General features: G+C 39.7%; 1 protein-coding gene across 1 annotated transcript in view; it reads left to right on the forward strand.

Annotated features, from left to right (window-relative positions):
- The window catches only part of LOC136873786 (uncharacterized), a 788774-nt gene that overhangs the window by 666150 nt on the left and 97807 nt on the right, over positions 1-24817 (forward strand). Inside the window, exon 21 of the mRNA XM_068227569.1 lies at positions 10797-10867. Coding sequence (XP_068083670.1) covers positions 10797-10867 — 71 coding nt within the window. The remainder of the gene's footprint in view (positions 1-10796; positions 10868-24817) is intronic.

The raw sequence follows: 24817 nt of genomic DNA on the forward strand, positions 1-24817 counted from the left end.
CACACAGGGCAGAAATCCCTAATACCTGGAGCACTTGCTCCCAGTATTGCAATATCAGGCCTCCCAGAGGCAATTTTACACACTTGAAAAAGAGCTCACGCACTCTCAGTTCTTAAGCCTATTCCAGGCAACACAATATGAAAATCTAATAGTCACTGGCCTTACAAGGCACTATTTACAAATAGCCATCTTATTACACGGAGGTATCTAGTACCCAACCTACGGGGCCTTAGTGAAAAAGAACAGATTCAAGGAACGGCCCGAGTACAACTGGAATAGAGTCAAAGATTGAGCTCCCTCCCAGAAAATTAAAAAACCTATAGGGCACTTGGCCAACAAAACAGGGGCTAATCCCAAACTAATGAGGTAGCATGCATGGAGAAAACTTCAATACATTGCAGAAACAAATGTGGTACCTCAAACCAAGATGAAGGAGAACTCGAGAGGGTATATCAATCTCTATCCCCAGATTACAGTTAAAGATTTATGAAATTTTACATGAGCCGAACGGAGAATTACATTTTAAGGAAGTTGGTTACAAAGTTAAAGTTCTGAATCTTTCCCTCGGGTTAAACTGCGGAGCTAGCAAAAGTGAAGATGTTAAGTGCCCATACCTTGTCGGAGTACTGCTGCCTGATGAAAAGAGGCGCCTCCCGCCTCCTGCTTGACATACACACACTTAGTTAGATGTTGATCTAATGACCAGGAGACGTGAAAATCCGCAGTTTATAAACCCTCGGGGAAAGTTCGAGACCTTTCATGAATAATCAAGCCACACCCTCTCAATTTTATTGGACGATTCAAAATTACACTCAAAGTCGAAGAAGAAATCCAGGATTGGTTGGAAATTAATTACAAAATTAGGGATTGGCTGGATTCAAAGCTGGCGGAAAGAAAAGATAAATATTGCCAACCCAAAAATAAATGAACATCAATTAGTAAAAAAAACTTATGAATACAAAACTTCTTCAAAAAAAGGTTCTTTCACTTCGCACCAGGGTGCATGATCATAGATTTCTAGCAGTGACATCGATGAGAGAATCTGCAAACTTCTTGATGAATGGAAAACAAAACAAGTTGAACTTCACACAGTACTGGAAATTTCACAATAACAAAATTATGGTAGTGACATCTTCTGAGAAAAGGTTTAAATAGGTCTAGTTTCAAGTTCAGTGTTTCTCCTGTAGAAGAGTTCTTTTAGGCACAAGATTTAAATGTGCGGCGTTGGGGTGTACCTCCCGGTACATCTCTATCGAGCTAATCTGGTTTTACCAGCACCATCTCCAGAATATTCTTCCCTCTAGCTGGTTCCATCACTTTCTGATTCAGCTGTCCTTCTCATATTATCTTATTTGTCATTTGTTGGTCATGCTTCCTGTCATTCGCATTACCTTCCCAATTGACACTTGATAAATTGAGATCTCCCGCTACAATCACATTTCTTTCCATATCGTTTCCCACATAGCTGATTATCTTATCAAATAAATCTGATCAGCATCAGTACACTCCAAATACATCAAGTTGCCTATTATCTTTAGAGATGAGCCTTACACCTAGAATTTCATGTTTGTCATCTTTAACTTTATCGTAGCTTACAAATTCTTCTTTCACCAGAATGAGTACTCTCCCTCCTACCATTTCCTATCTCTATGATACACACTCCAATTCTGTGAGAAAATTTCTGAATCCATTATATTCTCAGCCATGATTCAACTATTACAATAGAACGGGACCATTAACTTTGAGAAGGTCTGGCCATTTTGAGAGGACAACCGCTTAATAAGTAAGTTTAAACAGTTTCTTCACACTTATTTTTTTACTTATCAGCCCAAGCTTCTCATACAACCTCATTTTTTTCCATTACAGATTAGAACTTTATTGACGGTTTCCACTATAGTCACATACAGTTTACCAGGCATCTGTTATCTTCTCTAACACAGCTTCTCAATTTGTTTGCTGCCCGTCTGACTATTTAAAATAATGCAAACACACCTAGCCAATGTTGGAAACAATAATTGAGAACGGGACCACTAAAATTGAGAAGATCAGGCCTTTCGAGAATGCTACTATTCTAAAATTTGAACTTCATTGGCGGTTTTCCATCATGTGTCACATTTCATCTGGCAAGTGTTTCCTCTCAAACTTAGATTCTCTTGCTCCCCTCTTAACTATTCATGATGGTGACTCTACAGAGACAGGCTGTTATTTCTGAATTTTTAACACAGTGATTTTGTCCTGTTTTTTAATTGTATCACACTGCAAATTTTTTAGACTAAGAGGTCTACAACCTCACTATATACACTTATTGTTTGTTTCCGTTTTATCTCATTTGTTTTCATTTTTTCTTCATAGGTTTTGACACACTTTTTAACTTCAATTATGAAAAATTATTAACTTTTTTCACTGAAGATGTATCAAATGAGTTGATTATTACTCCATCTAATGATGGAAATATGTATAATATTGAATTGATTTTTATTTCTGTCATGTCTCTTTTGTTTTTCATTTGTGTCTTCTTCATGTTTTTAATACATTTTTAGCTTCTATTATGTAAATAACTTTAACCCCCACTTTTTAACTGAAGTTTGCTCAAATGATTCGAAACATGCTTGACTTTTATTACTCCATCTAATGATGGAGATATATATGTATTGAATAGGACGACACAGTAAATTTTCCTTTGTAAAGTAAAGACCATCAATACGGAATGAGTTTAATATCTTGTAATGGAAATACCATCCAGGCAGGCAAGAAAGCCAACCTTTATTGCAATCTCAAGATAAAGGTTGCCAAATTAGGGCAAGACTTATGTTTTTTGAAAAAATGCTTGATCAGTAACTTAACTCTCAAATTTTTAAAATTCACTTAGAAAACTCATAGAAACACAGCAAAAACTCATGCAACAGCTTAAAACCAATAAAATTTGGATTAAAGATGAAATGAAATTTCTCCATAAAAGGAAATCTCTTCTGAACCACAAACTATATGAAACTCATTTAGAAGTTTCCACTCTTCTTTGCCCCCTCGAATGGACATCCTTTTAATTACACGTCACTAACAAACATAATCACACTTTGTTAAAGAAACAAAATACACCTGACATAAAAACGAAGGCTCTTTCAAAAACATCCATCTTTGATCTCGATGGATTCTTACCACACCACTGTGTTTGTGTGCCTCAGTAAACTTAAAATGTTGATACACTGGTAGTAATATTCAGACGTCTCAATCATCGGACTGAATAACAATTTCTCCACTTTCAGTAATAATACCACTATAAATGGTCCTATCTGTGTCAGTGCGACGTAAAACCAACAGCCAAAAAAAATCCTTAGCAAACATAATACTCCAAACAGCGTATAATCAAATGATTTTCACCAACCTGTAGTGAATATAAGTAAAATCAATCTCGATGCTGATGATCTCGAAGTGCTAAGCAAGGGACCTAAACATAATTGGGGTAATCCTTCTACCGTGATAATTTAATTACCACCCTAGCTGAATCGGATTTAGCCATTAATTAGTTACCCATAAACATACAAGAAGAAGTCCATTATGAAGTCAGACTAAACTATCTTCTATCCTTAACCCAATGAGCAGTACTGCCGTCTATTTACGGCAGTGTTGCACGTGGCCTACGGGAGTACTGCCGTCTATTTATGTCCTCGTAGTTTGTGCCTGAATAGTAGCGCTGTCTATTCATGCTTCATGTTGAATGTTTGAAATTGTTTTCTGACATCGTACTGGCAGGTTTCTAGAACAATTTTGGGGATGTTTGACATGTTCAGCGAATTTTATTCCATGTTTTGTTACATCTTGCATGTTCTGCGATGAAGTTCTGTCGCCGCGTCTGTAGTCACGTAACCTAGCTTCTTACGAGATTTTGCTACGAATTACGACAACACCCGGGAACTGTTTTCTATTGTTGTTGCCTGTGAGTGCATTGTACGTCTATTCCTTGACAATACACAAAATTTTTCTTTTCCCTCATCTCTGGTTTCCGTAGAAACAAACGCTCTCTGATTGTAAATAAATACACGTGCTAATGGCGGGATCAAGTCGAGGATGCGGGCTTGCTCCGCAAGATATAAGTAATATTTTGACTAACGAGGAGTCTGATGATGAAATTGATATTTATGCTGATGATAGTGATTATATTGTGTCTGATGAGAGTGAAATAGGTAATTCCTCGGAAGACGACAACACGGAAACTGAGGATGAAGTGCAACCCGCTGTCGCAAAGAAGGCTAAGCTGTCAGCTGTTCAAGCCAAAAAAAGAAAGTGGAGTTGTGTAGGTAGGTTTCTTCCTACGCTATCTGCTCATTTTGATGCTTCAAATTCAGGTGTTAGTGATAATCTTCGTGTGAATGATAATGACAATGAGTCAAGACTTGAAGTGTCGATTTTCAAAGAAGTTGTAAATCGCAATATTATGAACTTGATAGTGTCAGAAATGAACAAGTACTACTTATTTGTTACGGAAAATACGGACGTAAAGGAAAAGTCAAAGTTACATAAGTGGCAAGGCACAACCGTGGAGAATCTTTATGTTTTCCTGGCAACTGTTTTGTTGATGGGCCATGTGAAGAAAAACAGGATGAAAGACTATTGGTCAACAAATAAATTGATCGAAACTCCGATGTTCAGTAAAGTGATCTCTCTCGACAATTTTTCCCTCATTCTAAGACTGCTTCACTTCTCAGACAACAATCTACAACCCCCAGGTGACAGACTTTACAAAATTAGGCCTATAATAAACTATTTCCGAGATAAATTCCGATCTATATTCTATCCTTTCCAAAATATCTGTATTGATGAGAGCCTTGTTGCATGGAAAGGTCACCTAAAATGGAAACAATACATTCCATCAAAGTGACACAGGTTTGGAATAAAGGTGTTCATACTTTGCGACTGTGAAACTGTGTTTATCCTTGATTTTATTGTTTACACCGGGAAAGATACGTAAGTTGAACAAGATGAAAAACTCGGAGTGTCTGGGTCAGTTGTCAAAACTCTGACAGCACCTTACATTGGCAAAGGTCACAACCTGTATGTCGACAACTGGTACACAAGCCCAGATCTTTTTGAGTACTTACACAAGGAAAATACCGGAGCTTGTGGCACAGTCAGAAAAAAACAGAAAAGGGATGCCAGACTTCCCAAAGAAAATTCAAAGGGGAGAATGTATTTCATGGCACACCAATGATATGCTGGCGCAAAGATGGCATGACAAAAGGGATGTTACCATGCTAACCAGCATACACGAGAACGTGATGGTAGAAACAGGTAAAACAGATCACGCCACAGGGCAGAATAAAAAGAAACCCTTGAGTGTACTGGATTATAATGAGAACATGGGTCCAATTGACAAAGCTGATGTGCAAGTAAGCTTCACTGCAAATGTCAGGAAAACACTGAAATGGTATGTGAAGTTGTTTTTTTACCTGATAGACATTTCAGTGCTGAACTCTTACATTATTTACAAGGTGAAGACTGGAAAAAGTCCACAACTACTTGACTTCCGTCTCTGCCTTATAGATCAGCTACTAGAGGAATTTGCAGTGGAGAGGAAACCAACAAAAGGAGGTCGACCACCTTCAGGAGGAGACTGCTTGAGACTTTCTGAACGTCATTTCCCTAAACCAGTACCCCCCAACGCAATCAAAGCAGAAACCACAACGGCGGTGTTTTGTGTGTCAGCACACTAAGAAGAGACCACCCAAAAGAACAGACACAAAGTGGATGTGTGTTGAGTGTGATAGACCCCTGTGTGTACACCCCTGTTTTGAAGAGTACCATACCCTAAAGACATTTTGATGAGTGAAACTGTCAAGTCAGTGTGTTGCAAAGGCCACAAAAGTGGTCACCTATAGAGAAGAATTATGTTTTTGTTAATTTTATTGTTCCTTTCAATATTTTGAGAAAATATTATCTACACCACTGAATTAAATTAAATTGAAGGTATCAGTTATGTAGCATAAGTTTGAATTATGTAATTTTATTAATAGAGAAAAGTTAGAATCAAAATAACTTAAAACCAACAATTCAGAATTTTCAAGAAAAAACTCACTCCTGGTGGTCTGTAAGTGTCACCAAAAACTCACTGATCAAAAGGTTAATCAACAACAAACTATTAAACCCAACACTGAACACATAGCTTAAGTCCACAAACTAAAGCAAAAAGTCAAACACAATGACTTAATAATAACAAAAGCCGACAAAGGGGATGCTACCGTAATCATGGACAAAAGTGACTATATCAATAAAGCACAAACGTTTTTTACAGAAAACAACTTCATAACCTCTAAAAAAGATCCAACTAATAAAATACAAAGAGACCTAAAAAAAGACATTATTAAGAACGTTTTGTTTTTGTTTAATGACCTTGAAAAATCAAAAATGATTATTATGAATCTGAAGCTTCCCACAGAAAAAGTACTACCCAAGATCCATAAAGCCGACATCCCCATAAGACCCATCATCAATTTCAGAAATAGTCCGACTTATGAAGTACCTCAGCTCATTCACAAATTCCTTAAATCACACCATCGTTTTCAAGTCAATATATCAGTGAAAAAATTCCATAGAATTTTGCAATAAAATTAAATACTTTAATTTATCCAACACCACACTCTTCATTTATTTGATATTACTAATATGTATGTTAATGTGCCCATTAACAACACTCTACAATTGATTAAGAACAATTTTTCCAAATCAGCAATTTAAGGATAGGCAAAATAGATGAATTTCTTCAGATTCTGAAATTTAGATTGAATAACAATTTCTTCACTTTCAGTAATGTCATTTACCAACAGACAGGTCTTCCCATGGGGTCACCAGCTTCAGGGATCCTTTCAGATATTTACATTGATCATTTAGAACATTCTCACATCATTGGTAAGATTAACGGCATTCAACATTGGACACGCTATGTAGATGACGCGTTTGTTATTTTAGACTCCCATGTTACTAACAGCAATACAGTACTTAAAGTTCTCAGCACCATTGATCCACATATAAAATTCACCATAGAGTCAGAAAATAATAATGCCCTTAATTACCTGGACTTAACCATTATGCGCAACTGCAACAACACTTTATCCTTTAATATCTACAGGAAACCCACCCACACTATCAATACCATCCAACAAATTTTTATGCACCCAGACATACATAAGAAAGCAGCTTACAATAACATGGTACTCAGAACATTAACTGTTCCTTTTATCTTGCAAGAATTATAAAAAAGAAATGAATACTATTTACAATATTGCAGAACACAACAGTTTCAGTAGAACCTTCATCAACAGAATCATCAATAGGTATAAGATCTGACCCAAGATTATCCTAGAAAAAGATTCCACTCCTAAACAGAAGTTTTCCACTTTCACATTCAATAATAGTAACATTTACCAAATTTCTAATATCTTTAAAAAACACAACATTAAAATAGGGATTAGAACCTTCCAGACCAACTCCAGACTCATTTTCAATCCACACACTGTCAACAATAATAATAATAATAGATATTCAAACTCCTGAGTTTACAAATTAGAATGCCAATCCTGTAATTCCAGCTATGCTGGTCAAACAGGCTGCAATTTTGTCATAAGATATGCCAAACATCACAGCACTCTCAAATATAATTGTTTTTGAGCTATGTGTGAATATGATAAAGAATCCAGTCATGAATACACATCAATAGATAAAGATCTTAAAATCTTTCATTATGAGCAAAAAAGGCACCTTGCTTAACGTTTTTGAGGACATCCACATCAGTATAGATCAATTTATGAACCCCTCTCACAATTTAAATGAAATCAATGAAAAAAAAATACCATTCTTCTTGAAATATTCATTTCATATATTTGTCAGAACTTCTACAATAAAAACAAACCCTGCCTCCATCTCTCCAACTCACCACCACCCCCTCTCCCCCTCTCCTCACCAGCCCTGCACCCCCCTCCCCTTCCTCCTTCACTCCTCCCATCCTCGCAAACACAGCGGAGCCCAGCTCTCGACTGACGTGTTCCCACAGTTGAGACATACGATGGATTGTCAGGAGGAGATGGAGTGGGTAAATGGGCCGGGACTTGCAGGAGTATGGGAGTATGCGGGAATATGGGGGTGGTGACTGAGACTGAGTGTAATGATTGTGAATTCTTGTGGTCTTGTTTTTTACTACAAAGAATTGCAATGAAAGTTTCCCATGTTACATTCTTATTTTCATTTATCTCATTGTCTGACTCGTTGGCTGAATGGTCAGCGTACTGGCCTTTGGTTCAGAGGGTCTCAGGTTCGATTCCCAGCCGGGTCAGCGATTTTAACCTTCATAAGTTAATTCCAGTGGCCCGGGGGCTGGGTGTTTGTGCTTTCCTCAACACCCGTGCAACTCACACACACCACACGTAACATTATCCTCCACCACAATAACACACAGTTACCTACACTTAGCAGATGCCGCCCACACTCATCAGAGGGTCTGCTTTACAAGGACTGCACTCGGCTAGAAATAACCCCATGAAATTATTATTATTATTATTATTATTATTATTATTATTATTATTATTATTATTATTATTATTATTATTATTATTGAAGCCTCCGTGGCTCAGATGGCAGCGCGTCGGCCTCTCACTGCTGGAAACCGTGGTTCAAATCCCGGTCACTCCACGTGAGATTTGTGCTGGACAAAGCGGATGCGGGACAGGTTTTTCTTCGGGTACTCCGGTTTTCCCTGTCATCTTTCATTCCAGCAACACTCTCCATTCTTATTTCACAGCATCTATCACTCATTAATATAAATCACTTTTGGAGTGGCGACCCCATCGTAATAACAGCCTATATCTGATTCATTCATTACATCCCTGATCCGGTCAAAGACTGGAAAACAGGCTGTAGGTTTAAAAAAAAATTATTATTATTATTTATTTATTTATTTATTTATTTATTTATTTATTTATTTATTTAGGATCATTTCAGCCTCCTATTGGTTACAATTACACAACTTCCTGGACAGCTGATGTTCTTTCTTTTTACGCAAATACTCCATTTTTGGCTCGCTTTTGCTTGTCCCTCATCCGAGAATACCCTTCTTGTCCTCCGTCACCTCCGCAATTTTCCTTCTGAAGACTGTTCTGTTTGTAATATCACCTTCCTCAATGCCACATTTTCCTGCTGAACATCTTTCAGCCATGGTACTTGGGTCTTTTTTTCTTTCCTTGAAGATAAGTATCTTATTTGCTAGGTGTTCCGGTCCCATTCTTCTCATGTGTCCATAGAAAGTCAGTCGCCTTTTTCTTATCAAGGTTGAAATGTTCTCGCATTTTTCATACAGCTCTTGATTTGATCTCAAACGTAAGGTAAACTAATTTCTTGTTGCTTTCTTGGAACCCAGAATTTTCCTCAAATTTACGCTTTCTTTTTTATTTTGGTAATCCCCTTTCTGGCAATTGTCTCTGCTGCATAGAGCCATTCAGGTTTCACCACGGTATTATAGTATCTGAGTTTGGCTTGATAGGAGAGGGATTTGGACTTATAAGTTTCTTGGCATAGTCTAAATGCAATCCCATTATTATTATTATTATTATTATTATTATTATTATTATTATTATTATTATTATTATTATTATTATTATTATTATTATTATTATTATTATACATGCATTTGACCCTCTAAGGAGCACGTAGAACCATTATTTAGCATTGGTATTCTTGATCTTCTCCTTCTTATCTTCCCAAAACTTCCTCATCCTTTCGCTATGGGCTTATCGTCTTTCTTGTGTCCATGCGTCTTTTATTTTCAAATTTCTTGCTGTTGGTTTCTTGGCCACAAACTTGTGGGTGTTGGTTTTATGTATATATGAAGTCCTTGTGGTTTCCAGTGGGTCAATGTCGACTTCTGCAAGATCTTTTTGGGTGTCTACTAGCCAGCGCACTTTGGTTTGTCGTGTTCCATTGATAACGAAAAAGATTTTCTTGGTCAACCGTGAGTCATCCATTCGTGCTAAATGTCCATAGAATTTCATACGTCTTTTGTGTGCAAGTGAAGTGAATTGCTCAGTCAGTGAGTAGAGTTCCTGCAAGCTTTCTCACATCCAAATGTCATCTTCAAACTTGGGTCCGAATATTTTCCTCAGTATCAGTCGTTCCAGTCTCTAATGTTGATGTTTAATGATGATGATGATGTTTCAATTGCGTAGAGTGCCTCTGGAAGAACAACTGTGTTGTAGTGTCGGAGTTTGGCCTTGGTGGAAAGTGATTTCTTGTTGTAAACATTGCAAGTGATTGTATAAGCTTTACGTAATTTTTCAGTGCGGTTTTTGTTGGCTTCTCTTTCGTTGCCAGTGCTCCCGATAACTTCACCTAAGTACTTAAGCTGTTTTACTTGTGTGACGCTGCCACGTTGGATCACGAGTGACACCAGGTTCGAGTTCTCGGAGTCCATGTACTGTGTTTTTTCAGAAGAGATGTGGAGGCCAGTTTTGACAGCAATCTCATGAAGCTTCTCAATGGCATATCTGGCTTCCTCAGGAGTTCGGGTGATTATTGCTAGGACGTCAGCGAAAGCAATTTTTTTATTTTTCAGGTCCAGGAGGAGCATGCTAGCTAGCTAGGTGACATAGTCACTGTTTTCTCAACATTGCAGCCATAATTTTGTTTAGGATTTTGCAAATGAAAAACCATGCCTGCTTGGTTCATATTCAGTGGCAAGCTAGAGGTCATGTGGTTTTGATCATGATATCGGGAATCACGTAGAACTAAAAGGCTTTTTTTTTTCTTTTTCTTTTCAGTTCCAGTACCTGCCGACTACCACCTGAAGAGTGATCTAATTGGACAAGACAGTTTCCGCCTTACATGGAAGGTGAGTTATTAATCCTTACTGTAACCTCCCTCTCGTTACACACGACACAAATAGAACAAAGATAGTAATAATAATTAAGGCAGACTAAAAATATTTAGACGCGATCAAACATAAACGGAAACCATATGCACATATAGCACAAGAATACAACAGTAACGATCAGGTTAAGCAACATGATGACTAAGGAAAGGAAGTGTAAAGCGGTAGGACCATATCCAGGCGGTGGAAAGGTATTGGCAGTGCTGATAAAGTGAAATCAATGGTGATTCAATTTCAAATACAATTTACTAGATTAATAAGTTGGATGAAAATAACATCATTTGCAAAACTGACCAAAATAATATTACACTAGGAAATCGCAAAAATAATGATAATAATGATAATAGGTTATACTGATTGTAGAAATAACATATTTTGCAAAAGGTAATAACACTGATTAAATAACATTGCAAATGAAACTTGCAGAATACTAATAACAAAGATTACACTGAGCACACCAATTTCAATGAGGCTAAATTTACATTATTTCTAAAAGGAACATCACATTGAACGTGTAAATTTCATGCCACAAATATTAAGTTACTTACATTGCAAGAAAGAAAATACACATACAAGGAAAGAAGGGATAACTCAACATTAAAAATTTATCCTTGTACAGAGCCCTTTTAGGAGGGAGCCTTGACAAAAACACTTCTGTAAAAGGTGCCCGTCCTAAATGGGAATATCCTAAGATGAAGCGGATCTACGCGAGACAGCCCTGAGGGGGAAAAATTTACGATTTACATTTACAACCAAAAAGGGAATTGAAAATTTTACATTTTAACACAATTTAAGAAAACAAAAGGAAAAGGGACTGCCTCTTCACAAACCATGTGACTCGCTGCAAGTGCTAAGTCATTTTAAGTTAAATTTGGCCACTGAGAGAAAAGCAGGTAACCTCCGGCGTTAAAAATAAATTAAACTGAACACTACATTTGAAGATTACTACCAGAAAAATGAAAAAGCCAAGTGCTTACCTTATGGAAGGGGGGGGCAATAGACCCGTCACCTGGAGAAGGCAACCTCTCCCGTGGCTGGTGAAACAAGTAAGACGGCTTGGATGCGCTCGGCTCTCGCCAAGTGTGCCGCTGCCAGAAATGGTGAAATCTTGAAACAACCAATGAGCATCCCGCAATTCTCGCATTCACCTATCGCAATTAGTTTTATTATGGCCAATGAGGGCCCAGAAAAAGTCTGCTGACAAAATAAAGCATATAGCTTTGAGAAATTTCCCAAACTGATGCAACCAGAAACTCCTGGAAACATCCTACCCGATCTGGCATGTGTGCCACTGTATATCCCACAAGTATTTCATCTTACCTTTAACATTCCAAAGACCTGATAAAATTTTCACAATAATTAAATAATTTTGAAGTAGTGTCATAACCAAATAATTCTAGATATCTTTACATCATCATCATCATCATCAGTCGGTTTACTCATTGCTCAGCGTCGTGACCTCACTTCTTTACTTTGTTAGTAACTGCATCCTTAACGAGATTTTTCCATGCTGAGCGGCCTTCAGCTCTTCTTAAGATATTGCGAAGAGGTAGACCGTTGATCTTCTTTGCTTGGTCTAACCATCTACTTGTTGTTCTGCCTCTTGGTTTGGTGCCTTCAATTTTGCCTTGCAGAATGGTCTTTTCTAAATTGTCTCCTTCTCTCCTCAAAATGTGTCCTAGGAACTGGAAGTAACTTTCACTAACGCGGGAAGATAAACTTTTGTGATGCTTAGTTCTTCTATAATGGAGGCATTTGTTCTTCTTTCTGTCCATGGTATACGGAGCATTCTCCGCCAACACCACATCTCAAAGGCATCTATTCGGTTCTTGTCACTAGCCTTCACAGTCCAGGTCTCATAACCGTACAGGAAAACAGAGAACACCAGTGATTCCACCAATCTTATTTTCACTGTTTTGGATAATGCCCGTTTCTGCCAGATCTTTGTTAGTTTAACGATTGCGGCACGACCTAGGACAATCCGTCGTTTTATTTCTTTATCACAATTTCCCGTGTTACTGATTATGGAGCCCAGATATACACAATCATTCACCAACTCCAGATCTTTCAGACATCCTGTTATTTGGATTGGAATTTGACTTTGTCGGTTGATAACCATTAGTTTGGTCTTTTTCATGTTAATTTCTAGACCAAAATCTGAACTAATGATTGTCACTCTAGAGAGCAATTCATCAAGTTCTTGTCCACTTCCCTCAATGAGCGTAGTATCATCAGCAAAGCGTAAATTGTTGATTTTCCTACCACCGATTGAAATTCCACTATCCCAGCCATCCAGTGCTCTTCTCATTACATACTCTGCATAGATATTGTAGAGTCGGGGTGACAGTATGCAACCTTGTCTGATTCCATTTGTGACATTGAAAAATTCTGAGCATTCACCATCCACCCTTATGGTTGCATTATGACTATTATAAAGACCTTTCAATAATGACGTTAAGTGTTTTGGGACTCCACATTCATTGAGTACTTCCCACAACTTGTCCCACTTGACACAGTTGAAGGCCTTTTTATAATCAAGGAGACAAATATACGCAGGGACACGGAACTCGCGGCATTTCTCAATTATCTGCCTCATGTTTGTTATTGACTCTCGTGTACCTTTACCTGCCACAAAACCTGCTTGTTCAGCAGAGATCTGAGATTGCAAGAAAGTTTAGTCATTGATTTATTATGTACAGCAGAACTTTTCTAGCGTGTGATATTAATGCTATGGTGCGGTAATTAGAACAGTCCCTAACTGACCCTTTTTTGTGAAGGGGGATGAGAACAGATGGAGTCCAGTCTTTAGGCCATTCTCCAGTTTTCCACACTTTATTACATATTGAATGTAAAGCATGGAGGCCTTCTTCTCCCATTACTTTCAGCATTTCTCCAGTAATACCGTCGTTGCCTGGGGCTTTGTTGTTTTTCAAATGTTTGATGGCGTTCACAATTTCACTAAATAGGATAGCAGGCTCTATGTCACATTCCATGCAGTTGTTCTCTTATGCTATTACCTTTGCAGTATAAGGCTTCGCAGTGTTGTTTTCACCTGGATAATGCTTCTTTTTTGTCACCAATTACATTTCCTTGTGTGTCTTCAATCACCTATGTACGTGGTTTGAACTCTCGGGTGATGCTATTTATCTTCTTGTAAAGGTCACGTGTTTCATTTAACTTGTGATGGTGGTCTATTTCATTACAAATATTGGTAAGATACTGTGTTTTGTCAATTCTACAATTACGCTGTATTTTTCAGCAAAGTTCTTTATATGTTTCCTCATATTTTGCAGTTTGTATACCACGTTTCTTCAATGTGCTTCTTTCTTCAATCAACAGTAGTGTAGACGTTGAAATCCAGGGATGTCTTGCTTGAGGGGTCTTAGGAACTTGTTCGGGAAGGGATGAATTGATGATTTCCTTCATCTTGTCCCATGTTTGAGAAGAAGCTGTTTCCTCCTCTACTTGCTGGAATTTTGTTCTTATTTTTTCACCAAACTCATGGAGAACATTTTTGTCAGTAATGCGTACCTGTTTTACTCTCACCTTCAATTTTATCTGCATTTTCATAGATGGCAGTATATGATTACTACCACAGTCTGCTCCAGGGTAGGTCTTACAATCCAGGATTGAAGTCTGCCAACGTTGCCTCACCAAAATGAAATCAATTTGATTCCTAACCTTATCCCCAGGAGAAATCCACGTGTAGCGACGCCTTGGATGATGTTGGAAAAGGGTGTTACAAATATATAAGTTGTTATTCACACAAAATTCTAATAAACGCTCTCCGCGTTCATTTCTCACCCCCAGACCGAACAGTCCAACCATAGGTCTCATATGTCTATCATCTATAGTCTTACCTATCTTCGCGTTAAAATCCCCTTGGATGACTAATATTTCCTTTTTAGGTATCCTACTGATGGTATATTCCAGTTGGTCATAAAATTCTTCTATTTCTTCTTCTAGTGAAACCTGAATGATGTTGATATTACAAGAAGAAGCTTTCATCTTAATACTGATGATTCTATCACAGATGAGCTCGTAACCCATAACAGCATTGTTAAGTTTCTTTGGAATTATTACAGCAACACCATTACGACTCATATCCTCACTTCCAGAAAAATATACTGTATTATTTTTTTGAGTCATAAAATGGCCACAGCCTCTCCAATGTGTCTCACTAAGACCAAGTACGTCCAGATCATGAAGTTTCATTTCTCTTTCAATGATGTGAAGTTTTCCCATCTGCAAGAGACCTCGTATATTCCAGGTTGCTATTCTTCTGACGACTCGTAAGGATGGTTTAGATAAATCTTCATATACCAAAGCTCCTCTCAACCTTGTCCCCCCCCCGGAGATCCGACTGGGGGACTTACTCCGGAATCTAATTTGAGATTGAGTAAAGCCATGAGGTTGTCTTGGGAGAATAACAGTGGTGGTTTCCCGTTGCCTTCCACTGACCCACCATTCCTGTCTGCTCACCAACCCAGTTTATCGCTGGGATTGGATACCCAACCTTCCACTGGGTTGCTCGGCTTAACAGGGGCACCGCATGTAGGTAGAAATGGAAGAATTGAGGTGTGAGAGGCTGAGAGAACTCTCTTGGTGAGTTCTTATAATCGCATCACACCCCCATTTAATCAGAGTCTCAAGGTGATCGCAGCTTCACTTCTTTACTATATATCGCTACTTCCTGTGTTGCAAAGATCACTCACAAATGAACCTTTCCACCACTGATGAGTCGGCCTTGTGATGTAACTAGATATGATATTCCCTCTGAAACTTACAGTTCACTGCCTGTGCAAAGGTAGGGCTGAGCAAAGGGGCTGCCATGTTGAATACCTTGTGCGTATGTGCTCAACATTCTTTCATGGAATAATGAAAAGAAACAAAGAGGTACCCAATGCAATCAAGACTTTTGCACTGATTGACTGGGAGCCAAATTTTCAGTTCAGCAAGACAAACTCTTTGTTGTCTTCATTGCCGCCCCAACATCTCTCTCCCTAGTCTGAACTATTTCCCTCCTAATTGATTCTTGAATAGCAAATGGTTCCATGGCGCTCCACATGGCAGATGCCGAAGTGGCATTGATGTTGCAGTCTCCATCATTATTTCCAACAGGAGATATCTCATCCAAAACATAAGCGTTATTTTTGGAGCTCACCGACGCTACCAAACATAATACAATAAAACCCATAAATTCGCTCATGTAGAGACATCCACGTGTTCATAACTAAAGCCCTGCATGGATATACAAAATAATATCCACATCCACACTTCCTTCATCTGCATCCACATCCATGAATGGTTATCCGCATCCGCAAAATGGTTATCTGCGGATAATTTAAATATTTAACTACAGTATATTACACCAAAGATATTGAAACAGATAGATCTGTTAACAAAATTCAGTAGGCCTTACAACTGGCACCAGAACCCCTACAGTCACAGGTTTATGAGGAATTTTCTCTTGCGACAACTACCGATGTATTGAACTTTGTTCCTTCCTTCCATTAATTGCGACCGGGCGAGTTGGCCGTGCGCGTAGAGGCGCGCGGCTGTGAGCTTGCATCCGGGAGATAGTAGGTTCGAATCCCACTATCGGCAGCCCTGAAGATGGTTTTCCGTGGTTTCCCATTTTCACACCAGGCAAATGCTGGGGCTGTACCTTAATTAAGGCCACGGCCGCTTCCTTCCAACTCCTAGGCCTTTCCCATCCCATCGTCGCCATAAGACCTATCTGTGTCGGTGCGACGTAAAGCCCCTAGCCATTAATTGCGGGCAAGAGCCAGTTAGGCTTAGGTCCAATTTACGGCTTTATGGTCTCAAGGCTTTTTATACATCACCATTCTCCTATACCAATGTCAAGAGTCACCTAACCACAAGCAAAGACAAGACTATACCTGAGTGAAAATCAGTAAACTTACTTATTTAGAAATTATTAGCAAAATTATCTGCACTGCCATACAGTTTGTACCTGCCAGGATATCCCCATCTGTGCAGGGCTCTACTCATAACCACAGATGCAGGGATGGTCCTGTGCCATTGCCTCACATTTTGTTGAAGCAGTTGATTATTGTTTCTACCACTTAATGTGACAGATTACCTCCAGTATTGTGGTTTATGGCAGACAAGGAGAAAAGAAAACGAAAGCCACCACTGTGGGTCTTAGCATGGAGGGCACATTCTTCTTGCTACACTATACTGGTACTCCTAAGAGAAAAATTATACTTTTCCACCTTTCAGTACACGTTAAAATGACTTTACATTATTGATACATAATGGGAAGACATTTACTTAACACGTTTTACCAGTACATGTTTCAGTTCTTTTGAACCATCTTCAGCTGGTTAATAGTTGAATTGATAAAATACATTCTAAAAATATTAAAACAATGATACATAAATAATGATGTGAAAATGAGAAAATACAATAAAAAACAAAAATGGAGTAACAATTTAAAATCCACTCATTAAATAATTCAGTGTTAAATGCACATTCCATTATTATAAAATGTTTGTTTTTTCTATGCAACAATTAAAATCCTCTTGGTATCATTCTTATTACACACTATACTGTTGCTTGAGTAAAAATGGGGCTTTCTTGTTGCAGCCGAGCTAATAAAAGATTGTTCCATATTTGACACTCCATGTAGGCTCTGTCCAATGTCATATACCGGCAACAACATGAGGAGTTCCCACTAACCTAAACTGCACATCGGTCAGTCAGAGCAACCAATAATCCTTGTAATATAATAACATAATGAGACTGCAACTACGAGCATTACCAAAACTTCACAGAGAAGGTGTTCCAATAAGACCAATCATAAGCTCCAGAAATAGGCCTACTTATAGAACTGCCCATTTCATTCAAAAATTTCTAACAAAACATTACCATTTTTCTAACAGAGCTTCCATCAAAAACCCAATAGAATTTTGCAACATTTCCAAAACATTAAAGCTACAACCCCATCATACCATGCACTATTTCAATATAACTAATATGTACTCCAACATTCTAACAGATGAAACTACTAAATTAATCAAAGATAATTTAAACAAACAGAGCAAACTCTGCAAACTAGAAATTGAAGAATTTTTGAACATTCTAAAATTCATGCTGAACAACAATCTTTTCTCATTTATTGGCGTAATATATCAGCAAAAGTGTCTATGTATGAGTTCGCCAGCCTTGGGCATTTTGGCTGAAGTGTACATGACAATTTGGAACAGTCTTAAGATCATCAATAAAATGAACGGAATTTTATTCTGAGCGAGGTATATAGGTGATATTTTTGCTGTCATAGACCAACGAATTACTGATAGTCAGACGTAATGACCATTGCACCGTCTCTGGCATGTCGTGCTTCAGCTTTGTCGCACCCCCTAAACTGACGTACTTGTTTCATGGTTGTTTTGTGCTTACTGGATTCCTTTTTTGCAACTCATTCTAGATGTTCTTTCGGTTATTAAATTGCATGTACTTAGGCATTTGCCACCAAGTCACCAAAACCCCACAACTTTTACTTTTCTCGTCTAAAATTGTTGGTTATTCACTATTGTATCTTCGTGATACCACACCTTCCATTCTAACTTTACAGTGAGTTTTGTGCCCTAAAAGAAAGGCAATTGCTGGTCTTGACAGCCATCTTATTTAGGGGTTGCAGTAAGGATGTAAAGGAGAGGGCATATAAGTCTCTGTTAAGACCCCGACTAGAGTATGCTTCCAGTGTATGGGACCCTCACCAGGATTACTTTATTCAAGAACTGGAAAAATCCAAAGAAAAGCATGTTCGATTTGTACTGAGTGATTTCCAACAAAAGAGCAGTGTTACAAAAATGTTGCAAAGTTTGAGCTGGGAAGACTTGGGAGAAAGGAGACGAGCTGCTCGACCAAGTGGTATGTACATTAAATCAATAAAAGTAAATTTCCACCTTTTTGATACTTATATTTGCCTTAAACAAATTAATTATTTATAGTACATGTTTCGTTCCTTGGGAACATCTTCAGCTATGTTACATTGCATAGGTGAAATTACAAAGAATTTTTCTTCTTCTCAAAAAACATCTTAAAAAATACCTTGTTTGTTTAAAAACATATGAATTTTAAAAATGATAAAATTAATTAAAATCTGTGAGGAGGGTTGAGTGGAGCAGTGAAATGAGAAGGGAAAATGGATCTACTTATATTCTAACCTATTTTAAAACAATTTCTAGAGCACGTTAACGTTACGCTTATTATTATTATTATTATTATTATTATTATTATTATTATTATTATTATTATTATTATTAGCGTATGGTAACGTACACAAAACAATACAAAGATTAAATATGCAGCACAAAATATTATATACATAATTACAAGATATACACATAGCATTGAAAACAATCATACAAGCAAAAGGGTTCAAAGAGTTAGATCTAAGTTCTCTAGCCATTGTATGGCCTCAGAAGAAGCCACCAGAAAGTCCTGGCTGAATCCAGCGAATGCCCTTCCAATGCATTCGGTGACAATATGGTCGACAGTCTGCTTAACTGATCACAGTCACAGGCTGGAGATGATCTCATACCCCATTTAAACAACATTGATCCACATCTCCCATGGTTAGTACATACTCTGTTGAGGGCTACCCATGTCTTGTGGGGCAAATCAAAGCCAGCTGGAAGATTCTTATAATTGAACAATGTCAGCCATTGAATCAGAGCTATGCTGTTCCACTCTTGTTGCCAATCAGTTTTTGGATTGAAATCCCTCCTTATTATTATTATTATTATTATTATTATTATTATTATTAGCGTATGGTAACGTACACAAAACAATACAAAGATTAAATATGCAGCACAAAATATTATATACATAATTACAAGATATACACATAGCATTGAAAACAATCATACAAGCAAAAGGGTTCAAAGAGTTAGATCTAAGTTCTCTAGCCATTGTATGGCCTCAGAAGAAGCCACCAGAAAGTCCTGGCTGAATCCAGCGAATGCCCTTCCAATGCATTCGGTGACAATATGGTCGACAGTCTGCTTAACTGATCACAGTCACAGGCTGGAGATGATCTCATACCCCATTTAAACAACATTGATCCACATCTCCCATGGTTAGTACATACTCTGTTGAGGGCTACCCATGTCTTGTGGGGCAAATCAAAGCCAGCTGGAAGATTCTTATAATTGAACAATGTCAGCCATTGAATCAGAGCTATGCTGTTCCACTCTTGTTGCCAATCAGTTTTTGGATTGAAATCCCTCCTAACAAGTTCCTGTGCTGTTTGAATAGGAGGAGATCTTGATTTGAGGCGGCTGAATCTAACATTAACATCTTCATGGATAGGGAGATCAGGATTGGTTAATATCTTGTTGTATTCTCTAACCAAGCAGTGGCGGCTCGTGGCTGTAAAGTATGGCGAAGAGCTATTACCCGTTCGGTTTCAAGCGACAGATTTAGGAACTTCTTTCTTTCTTTCTTTCTTTCTTTCTTTCTTTCTTTCTTAATCTGCTTACCCTCCAGGGTTGGTTTTTCCCTCGGACTCAGCAAGGGATTCCACCTCTACCACCTCAAGGACAGTGCCCTGGAGCTTCAGACTCTGGGTCGGGGGATACAACTGGGGAGGATGACCAGTACCTCGCCTCACCTGCTATGCTGAACAGGGGCCTTGTGGGGGATGGGAAGATTGGAAGGGATAGACAAGGAAGAGGGAAGGAAGGGGCCGTGGCCTGAAGTTAGGTACCATCCCGGCATTTGCCTAGAGGAGAAGTGGGAAACCACGGAAAACCACTTCCAGGATGGCTGAGGTGGGAAACGAGCCCACCTCTACTCAGTTGATCTCCCGAGGCTGAGTGGACACCGTTCCAGCCCTCGTACCACTATTCAAATTTCATGGCAGAGCCGGGAATGGAACCCGGGCCTCCGGGGTGGCAGCTAATCACATTAACCTCTACACCACAGAGGAAGACAAGATTTAGGAACTACGTGTTGTTTTTGGTTGTTTTGTACTCATACCTCGTACCTGTGACTGACGGAGGGTCCAGCACGTGACCACGATTTATTGAATTTAATGTTTCGTCATGACCACGAAAAGCTAGTTCTTGCTTACTTAAATAGAGCACTTCATCAATTACCAACTGAAGGAAAAGCCTATTTAAATGTACATTTTCACTGAACTGTACAATTACAATATACAGTCTGGCATTTACCTTCAGGACATCAGAGATCGTATTTTGGTTTGTTTCCAATGTCTTGAAATCTAGCTGCCGTATTTTATGTTCTGCAGAGTCTGAGTGCTTATGTAAAGAACGTGTTATGTTCAAAAGGGCTGAAAATCCTTCTTTATTCCAAACTTTTTTTTTTTGCTAGGGGCTTTACGTCGCGCCGACACAGATAGGTCTTATGGCGACGATGGGATAGGAAAGGCCTAGGAGTTGGAAGGAAGCGGCTGTGCCCTTAATTAAGGTACAGCCTCAGCATTTGCCTGGTGTGAAAATGGGAAACCACGGAAAACCATTTTCAGGGCTGCCGATAGTGGGATTCGAACCTACTATCTCCCGGATGCAAGCTCACAGCCGCGCGCCTCGACGCGCACGGCCAACTCGCCCGGTAAACGTTATTTTTATTGGTAAAAGGCAAGCAGGCCAAACAAAACAACTTCTGTAGAGCTGGAGAGGAGCACAATCATAATCATGGAAATTCCTTAAACCACGATTGTTTGAAACTAAGATTGTAAGATTTAGCGGAATGTTTTACTTCTTTTGTAGCACAAATTTTCAGTGATTCAGTAGGACGATCAAAACGTAGAACTTCATTCTGATCTTCATTTCTCCAACGTGAATTTGGTGTTTATAATAAAATGCACACTATGTCATAAATAGGATACATATTTAAATAAAACAGCACAACACTACGAATGAACCACGATGTGTAAGTACTCATACTTCACACAGGATGACGCAGGGAAGATGAAACATTCCGCTCATTCCGCTCTTCCGACAACTTCACTAGCACATTCCGCTATGTGGAAAGTACGCGGGTGACATCACGGTTGTCATGGCAACCGCCAAGGCCAAGCGCTAGGAGGGAGCACTTGGGATGTAGAGGCAGCTGCGGAATCTCTCGTCTTCACTCAGTCTCACGCACCGTACTGTGGCCGACAGCCAGCTCTTTCAAGAGTTCCCTCGGTTCTCATCAGGTGATGAGGTGCTCCAAACGCCATGCAATAAAACATTTTCTTTCCGTAAGACCAACAAATGTCATAAGAAAAATAAATTTAAGTAATTCATTATGGTAAAAATAAGTGGTGAATTGGCACTTCACCTACTTCACCTGAAAAGCCACCCCTGTAACCAAGTTATTCAATCTTCTAATTCTAGGAAGTTCTATGTGGCTGAGCACTGACAACCAGAAAAGAGGAGTAGATTTTACTGTGCCACTTATGACATGCATTGTTTCATTCAGGACCGTGTCCACTTTTTTAGCATGAGACCTGTTGATCCAAACTGAAGAACAGTATTCAGCTATGGAAAGCACCAGCGCCATAGCTGAAGTACACAAAGTAGATGCAGAAGCTCTCCATGTGGAGCAAGCAAGTTTGTGGATGATGTTGTTGCGTGACCTTAATTTGGCTGCTAGGTTGGTTAGATGTTTCCTGTATGATAGCGTTCGGTCGAGAACAACTCCAAGATATTTGGGGTTGGCATTGTGAGGGAGAAGACTTCCATTAAGTGACACGTTCAAGGTGATATTCACTAGCTAGTTATTTAAATGGAAGAAGCAGGTTTCCATTTTACTAAGGCTTGGTTTCAAGCACCATGTTTTGAAGTATGTGCACAGAACATCCAGGTCTGCATTTAAAGTTCTCTCTATCACATTAGCATCCACATGCTGACTAATTATTGCCAGATCATGTAGATGTTGATTCCCATAGGGAACCTAAAATATTTGTCCTGAATGAGTAAATTTATAATACCAATATAATGGTCCGTTATTGGACATTATAAATTTTCCAGCCAACTCATTCTTGGATGCCTGCATTTCGCCCTCATGTGCTAAGTTAGGCTCGTCAGTTGGGACTTAGCACACCACCCAAGATGCAAGGCTAGTGCATACCGTGGAGGCCACTGCATAGGCTACTTGAAGCCACCAGCAGTGCCAATGCACTATGAGAGCTATGTCTCATTTCCAAAAATTGATGCCTGCCTGGCCATCAAATGATGTAGATGTTGATTCCCATAGGGAACCTATGTCCAATAACGGACCATTATATTGGTATTATAAATTTACTCATTCAGGACAAATATTTTAGGTTCCCTATGGGAATCAACATCTACATCATTTGATGGCCAGGCAGGCATCAATTTTTGGAAATGAGACATAGCTCTCATAGTGCATTGGCACTGCTGGTGGCTTCAAGTAGCCTATGCAGTGGCCTCCACGGGATCTCTCCTCTGATTTGGATTGCACCGAACTCCGTCGCACCTTCAAATCATTTTTGCTCGGCCGGGTGGCTCACCATCTATAACTTAGCTTCCCGCCGATTCAATCAGCATATTGGGCCGACACCTAGTTGGTAGTCAGCCTCCCCAGCACCATGTCCAGCTGCGTGCTCCATGACATCGATCCCGCTCTCTCTGACCAGGACTTACTTGCCAAACTCCAAATGGCACACGTCCCAGCCCGAAGCGTCTCAAGGATACTGCAAGACTTCGTCCCTACACGTCGGGTCCTGCTACATCTCCACTCAGCTGACGCCGTTTCACATTTTCTCGCCAGCGGAATCTACTTGGACAGCCAGATCCACCGAGTGACATCTTGTCCTTCGTACTTTGCCAACGAAACACCACCACAGTGGACTCCGTCCCAACCATCTTCCTCTCATTTCTACACAACTCCCATCACCACCACCACCAGCACCACCATCACCACTACCATCGCAACGACCAGCACGCCCTCCATCCCTCTCTATCCTTCTGTCCCGGTCACAACTGTTATAACGTGCCATCCTTCTCCTCTCATGACTTCTTTCCTCCCTGTCTGCCCTAGCCCTGAAGGACCTCAACACCTGAACCAACCCACTGAGACATCTCCGTCTACAGCTGCAGCACTGCCTTCGTCACCACCATCTACGCACGCCGCCGACGCAGCAGCCTCCGCCGCACCACCATCCACGCAGTCCTCATCGACCTGTCACACCATGTACAGCTGTGTGATACGCGGAGTGGATCCTGCTCTCTCAGCTCGAACGATTCTCCAGGAACTTCAAGCCGAAGGCGTCCCAGTTCGTCGCGTCTTTCGGATCAAGAACTCCTCCGGCCCGACGTATATGGTCCGCATACACCTTCCAACTGCCGAAGATGTCCAACGACTTATTGCCAATGGAGCTTACATCTATCGTCATCGTCATAAAGTTGAGCCCTCTCTCTCCCCACCTCAACCTATTCGCCAACGTTTCAACCCACCATATTGCCGCCCCCGGCCAATTCCTCCTTTCCAACCTAGTACACCCGTTTGCCCACGCCTTTCCCCACCTAGTTTCTTCCCTCCACCACCTCCAACGCTAGATATCATCCGACTCCTCATCACTTCCCTTAACAATATCACAACAATTCTGCAACTCCTCACATTCCATTTCCACCCTGCTACATTCATTTAAACTTCACTCCTCGAGCACAATTCCTATCGTTCCCATCTCCCCAGCTAAGAAGACCCACCGTTACTTCCTCATGAATATTTACATCGCTATCCCCATCTTCCTCTTCTATCACACCTTCTACTTCTTTTCCCTTCTCCCGGCCCGAGAGATCGCGACACGATCTAGGGGGCCCGCCCCGCCTTCGGGCGGGGAATGAAAACTTTCCAGCAGCAGCAGCAGCAGCCTCCACGGTATGCACTAGCCTTGCATCTTGGGTG

The sequence above is a fragment of the Anabrus simplex genome, chromosome 5, assembly GCF_040414725.1.
Source record: "Anabrus simplex isolate iqAnaSimp1 chromosome 5, ASM4041472v1, whole genome shotgun sequence".
NCBI classification, from domain to species: Eukaryota; Metazoa; Arthropoda; class Insecta; order Orthoptera; family Tettigoniidae; genus Anabrus; species Anabrus simplex.